A 6,345-nucleotide genomic window follows, 5' to 3' on the forward strand; every position below is an offset into this window, starting at 1 on the left:
GTAACTAGCTATGTTATCACATTCCTCTTTTTCTTCATTAATTACAAGCCACATCATCTATTTTGCTTAGATAAGTGTAATGTTACCATTTATGTTACTCCCACTGTGGATAGTCTAAACGTGGATGCCTCTTATCATATGGATGTGTGTGCAGGAGCCATTGCAGCTGTTCTTAGAGACAGTAATATAATTTTTTGGTGGCATAATGTCGGTTTATATCTTACACAGCATATGTTGATTTTTTGACTGCATTAGCTCAATCAGACTCACTTGAGATAAGTATGCAAAGTGGAATAGCAACCAAACGCGCGTCGTCAGCCACACGGGCCCGGCTTCTGTTCGTGTGGGGAGAGCTTCCAGCGTCTCGTGATGGGGGCACAAGACGAGGGTAGCCGGCGGCCGCCGCCGCCAGGGCCCGCCCCTGGCCAGTCCGCGGCAACCGCGGGCACGGCGCCGCCGCCCATCACCCCAGCCCAGTTCCTCTCCTGGAAGCAGCGGAAGGTCGATCTGCCTCTTTTCTTTCCCTATCTAAGAAGTTCCTTTACCAGTCCCCATCGATTTTTGACTGAGCTTTCCTGTGATTTCTTCTCCGTCCAGCGGCTAGCTAAGTGCGCTGTGATCTCATGGTGGTTTCCCTTGGCTAGACCATGGAAATCACTCGTGATTTGTGGGCTTCTCTCTGGATGCACGCCCGTATGTGCGATTATGTGCCTTCTGTTCGTTTGGGTGCCATGTGTAGTATGTTTTAGAATTGGAATAATGGTTTGTGAGTTCTGTGTTTGATTGCCGTCAGCAGGGCTTGTACACTACACGAACAGGGGAGAATAAAGATAACGAATACAATCACATCATGAATCGCCCATGTGAGAGGCATCTCGTATGATGCAAGCGGCTTTATGTAGGGTTTCGATGACCTATTCTCTGTCAGTTGGAGATAGTTACTCCATTTAATCCCAAATATAAGTAGTTTTAGATTCCAAAGGTGCCGTCAATATAAATTCCTTTAAAAATATAAATGTAGACCATTGGCCAACATAGACAATAAAATTTTGATACCACTAGATCCATAATCAAATATAAATTATTTTTTGCGAATCAATCAAATATAAATTACTAATACGTAATTTATTGTATTCGATGGAATTGACAATTGATGGTCAAAATGTCACATTGAAAACAATGTCAATGTCCCAACTACCTTGCATTTGGGATCATGAGTATATGTGCAACTACCTACTGAGCACTGTGTCTACTTATTTCAGATGCAACACTGTGAATGGCCGCAGCCAGAGTGATGATACACCTATTTTATTTAAGCACTATGTCAGCACATTACTTTGCTAAACGTCTCTCCAAGAACATGATTGTACATGCCCTTAGATGATAATACTTTTCTTCATCATCTCGAATAGACTTACTTGAGTGGTTAACTGCAACTTTGTGAACTTTTTAGTGTCTATGGACAACGGATATCAGATTCTTGTGGGTAATATGTTTCCCTTTTCTTGTATATGTTCTAGGCTATTTGTCGGACGAATGATGCCACACTTTTTTTATTCTGGTCCCTGGGAGCCTCCTGAGATACACATGCTGTTTTTGTTAAATTCTAGATTACCTCTTACCTTGTCCATGGTCTGGGTAATTGCCATGGATGTGTTGTGTTTCTGCCTTTGAATTGTTTATCTTTTTAATTCTTAGAGAGCACCTGTTCTCTAATTGTGTGGTTGTACAGGTCCAGTTTTCATGCATAGTTTACTCATAAAGTTACACCTGCTATTCAGGATAGGCAGAACTGCATTGCTTGAGCATTTTATTTTGCTTTCAATGTTCTGCAATCTGGTTATTAAGAGAGGTTAGAGAGTTTCAATATTTATAATCTGTTCTTGGAGAGATAATTCAACCTTTTGTTCTTTATATCGTTTTTTTTGCAAAACGCAACCTGTAATGATTGGTTCCTTTTTGTTTTTATGTTGGTGGAAACTTTGAGCTTATTTTGGATGTTGCTTGCTCAATAAAAACAAGCTGCGCTTTTATATACTTTTGTCCTATTTGAAAATGAGATTTAGTAACGCAAACTGTGTCTTATAGAAGTTTGATAGTTGCATGCTATTCCAAATGCCAAAGATCATGCAAAACGGTTGTTGCTAGAATCTAAATGACGTGTGATGTGTGGTTACCATAGTTTCACCTTATTGTTTTTGGTTATAACTATTGCTGCATAACTCTTTAAAAGAATGTGCCGTGAATATTTTTGATCATTACATGTGGGTATTCATGTGAAATTAAAATAATGACATTGTTGAACATAAGCCAACATTTGTGTTCTCCTTTGTTATTACCAGATCAATTCTGACTTTCTGAGTTCCCTTTCTGGACACGTGCTCTTTGGATAACAAAGCACATGTTGCAATCTGACTGAATAACATGGGAGGGCCCATGTGTGATGTTAAGTCATGATAGTCTGATTTATATCTTGAAAACAGGATGGTCTGTCTAATCCATCTTTATAAATGGTCGGCTGTTACAGTAAATTGTGTTTTGGACTGTCACTAAGCTATTTTGCATGCTGCAATTTGCTCAAAACATCAAGCTGTGAGCCTGGGATTTATATGGAATCTGTATACTTGGTTATTTTTTGTTTTCTGATTTCAATGGCAAGAACTGTTTCCTTTTGTGTCCTGAATAAGACTAACATTGATCTAATAACATCTTTGTTTGGTCTGAACTTCAGGATGCAGAAGAAGCTGCAGAGAAAGCTGAAGCAGCTCAGAAGCGAGCCGCGGATATAGCTTCAGGTGCAGTGCAAATGAATGGCCGAGAGCTGTTCCAGCATGAACCCTGGGTGTTTGACAACAACATTTACTGAGACGACCAAATCCTGCAGAAACACAGAGCATATGTGTATGCCATGTTCACTGTCAGAATCCCACACCATAAGAGTTTGTACAAGCCATTTGAGCTCTGTTTTATGGAACCCGTACATTGTTTTGCTACTGATAAATGGGAACAAAGACAGTTCTCTACAATTTTTTTTCGTACTTTTCACATTTCAGAGCATCCAGATTTCGTGGAATGCTGAATATAGTGCATCATCCCGTTATAGCTCTTTCTCTCCCTGTTTAAGGGCTTGCGGCTATGATTACTTTCTCGGTGCCTCGATATAACTGCATATGGTAGCTGTTGGCAGTAAAAAGAATAATCATTACTACAAATTACTCTTATTTCCCTTTTCCTAGTACCAAACAGCCAGTTAGCATATAACACTATTAGTTTGTTTGAAAAAAACTTGGTGAAAGAGGGGTGTTTGTATTGCAGCTTCATCGAGCCAAATGGTCCTGCGATCATCGTCATCCGAGCAATTCAAAAACACCACAATGGTTCACTGAAGAAGTATTTATGATGGGACAAAGATATCTGGAAGTGCTTACTGACTAGTGAATTTGAGATACTGGAAGTGGTTGGTCACAAATGAGCGAGAGATATTGGAAGATGATGTACTACGTGTTTGCTTTTCAGAAAAAACATGTTTCTTAAAGGGCCCATGTGCTTGGAAACTTGTTACATGCGAGATTTGCCAGAATTCAACGTGTGCAAAGCCACCTGGTACCATCTCTTTTCCCTCCATTGTACTTGGAACATTACACTGGTCGATTTGATGGGCAAGGCCACTGGGCACACCTATTTATATCTGCATACTCTATGTATTTGCCAGAATCCAACGTGTGGAAAGCCACCTGGTACCATCTCTTTTTCCTCCATGTAGTGAAGCAAACAAAGCTGTAGACTGTAGTTTTCTTAGCTTATGTTTCCATCTCTATTCACCAAAGCAATTCTGGTTTGGTTGTGCCTTAGGGATGGGCAGCATAGGGGAAAACAGTTCATCAACTTCTGGAAAGAACTCCACCGAAAGCTGCTGAACCCGTACAATGTGTCCTGATGATACTAAGGCTAGACTCTGTTTCTGGAACGATAAACAAAGGTTCAAAATCTGTACAGGAAAGGGAAAGACTACTACAGTACAATAAACTTGTGCGTCTGGAAGAAAATGCTTTAAGTTCAGAATCAAAGTCTCTTGGTCTCCGAAAGAAAATCACACAAGCGATGCTCCTGCGCTATGGAGGATTCGACAAATGTTTTTCTATTCAACATAAAGTTGTTCACTGTTGTCTGTGATACATTTTTCACTGTCATTCTTTGTGCGACCAACATACCATAGCGCTCTCAAAACATGGCCAGTTTTCAGTGGTCTTGTTTTCCAAATCTCTTAAGTGAACTCAAATTTGACAAGTTAGGTACAATCAGTTTCTGATTAAATGTTAGCGTTGATCCTGCTATACATCGTTCTTTCCATGTTTAAGGGCTTGTGGGTATGGTATATGATTGTGATGGCATGAGTGGATGTTCGTTAGGGATGCCTCACTTGTAAGTTGTAACATAGAGTAGATGCAATATTTGTTTTTTTAGAAGAATAATTGATTCTTGAAACATCTATTTGTATTGTGATGTGATTCTCTCACTTGTAGTTATGACTTCAAGTGAATAAACAATTGCAATTTTTTTGGCACTCCATAACAAGCTTTGCACAAAATTGTGAAATGGGAGGTTAGGCACAAAGAAGAATGAGCAATGCTATACGGACAACAGTGTACAGACAATTTGTGGAGGACGTGTCACCGGAGCCTTTCATCGTGTCCGCTGTGTACAGGAGGACCATTGGATCGGTTGTCGTTCAAGAATTGTCCCGTGAATTGTCGTCCGCAAAGGAGTTCCGAAGAAGAATAGTGCTCTGCTCGGCTGCTAAGTTGTGCATTTTGACTTAACTACGATAGGAAATCAGTGGACTTGTTGCCTTTCAATTCCAGGGTGAAGGGATTTGGACAGTTAGGCCACATGAAAACTGAATTGTTTTTTGGGAGACAAAATGAAATCTATTGGAGTTTGTTAATAGTATTCAGATGTTAAAACACAAATGCGCCCCATGGCGCTGCACAAAAACGAGGTAACGACCCTCAAGAAAAATCCTTCATTATACTCTTCTTTCCCCTTTCCTTGTGTCAAAGTCAGTTTGTTTGGAGAGAAAACATTTGCAGCTTCCTCGAGCCAAATGTTTCTGCATCATCGTAATTCAAGCAGTTTGAACTCCTAATCAACAAGTACTACATGTGGTCTGTGAGCGAGAGATACTGGATGTGCTTAGTGACCAGTGAACAAGAGATACTGGAAGCTAATGTACCTCAAACTTTTCATAGGAACATTGTTTTTTCAAGGAGCCACATGTGCTTGGCAACTTGTTATGAGATTTTAAGATTCTGGTGTGTGCAAAACCACTCGGTAGGAGTATCTATCCACTTAAACTACTTTCTTCTACCACCATTGTACTTGGAACATAAAACGGTTGATGCAATAAGTAAGGCCAAACCTACTTCAAGGTATATACTTCAGGGCAGAGGGACCTGATTAGTGGCCTCTGCCCTGAATTTCTCCCTGGTGGGGTCATCTGCCTCCAATATGCAGATGACACCATCCTCTTCTTGGAGGACAATCTAGATAAGGCCAGTAACATGAAAACTATCCTTCAATGCTTTGAACAAGTGTCAGGCATGAGGATCAATTATAGTAAAAGTGAGCTCATTACCTTAGGAACGGATGCAGATAGATCTGCTAATTTTGCTGACACTTTTAGCTGTGTTATAGGGAAGCTCCCTATAAAATACTTAGGAGTCCCTCTCCACTATGATAAGCTGAGGAGAGAGGACGTCCAGCCTATTATAGATAAGATCCTTAAGAGGATGGCTGGCTGGAGAGGGAAACTCCTATCTTATGCTGCTAGGCTTACTCTTATTAAAGCCTGCCTCTCTAGTATACCTGTTTACCTTCTCTCCTTCTTCAAATTCCCTAAATGGGCGCTTGACTTGATTAACACTCAGTTAGCTCATTGCCTTTGGAATGATTTCGAGGGGAATAGGAAACTGCACCTGGCCAACTGGCACCTAGTGTGTATGAAAAAAGAGCATGGGGGTTTGGGGGTGCCCAACCTCAGGGATGTAAACCTATGTCTCTTGGGGAACTGGGTCAAAAGGTATATTATGGATGAAGGCAAGATCTGGAGGAACATAGTTGACAAGAAGTATATCAAGAACTCCCCAAACATCTTTGCTAGTAAAACTCCTAACCCTTCAAAGTTCTGGTAAGGAGTGCTCTGGGCTTGTAAAGCCCTGAAATTTGGATATAGATGGCAGGTAGGTGATGGGAAGAAAATCAATTTCTGGGAAGATACATGGTTTGGTACCTCCCCCTTTCTGTCCAATTCTGGCCTCTTTACACTATCTGTGATCAACATTGTGT

The 6,345-nt window shown here is 40.7% G+C and overlaps 1 protein-coding gene across 2 annotated transcripts; it reads left to right on the forward strand.

Annotated features, from left to right (window-relative positions):
• The first annotated feature begins 263 nt into the window (after positions 1–263).
• LOC125511163 (zinc finger CCCH domain-containing protein 15 homolog) lies at positions 264–3,102 on the forward strand. Of its 2 annotated transcripts, XM_048676462.1 has the most exons (3): positions 288–501; positions 598–693; positions 2,732–3,102. In XM_048676462.1, the coding sequence occupies exons 1-3, from the start codon at positions 370–372 to the stop codon at positions 2,864–2,866; spliced, it is 363 nt and encodes a 120-aa protein (XP_048532419.1). In that variant the 5' UTR covers positions 288–369; the 3' UTR covers positions 2,867–3,102. The 2 variants fall into 2 exon arrangements, with proteins under 2 accessions (XP_048532427.1, XP_048532419.1); XM_048676470.1 differs by lacking the exon at positions 598–693 and having other exon boundaries at positions 264–501.
• Positions 3,103–6,345: the final 3,243 nt, after the last annotated feature.

The sequence above is a fragment of the Triticum urartu genome, chromosome 1 (genome assembly GCF_003073215.2).
Source record: "Triticum urartu cultivar G1812 chromosome 1, Tu2.1, whole genome shotgun sequence".
Taxonomy (NCBI): Eukaryota; Viridiplantae; Streptophyta; class Magnoliopsida; order Poales; family Poaceae; genus Triticum; species Triticum urartu.

Coding starts and splice junctions, on each gene's coding strand:
- LOC125511163 (XM_048676462.1), top strand. CDS start 370: ATGGGGGCACAAGACGAGGGTAGCCGGCGGCCGCCGCCGCCAGGGCCC. Junction 502..597: donor TCTCCTGGAAGCAGCGGAAG/GTCGATCTGCCT, acceptor TTCTCCGTCCAG/CGGCTAGCTAAGTGCGCTGT. Junction 694..2,731: donor TTCTCTCTGGATGCACGCCC/GTATGTGCGATT, acceptor TCTGAACTTCAG/GATGCAGAAGAAGCTGCAGA.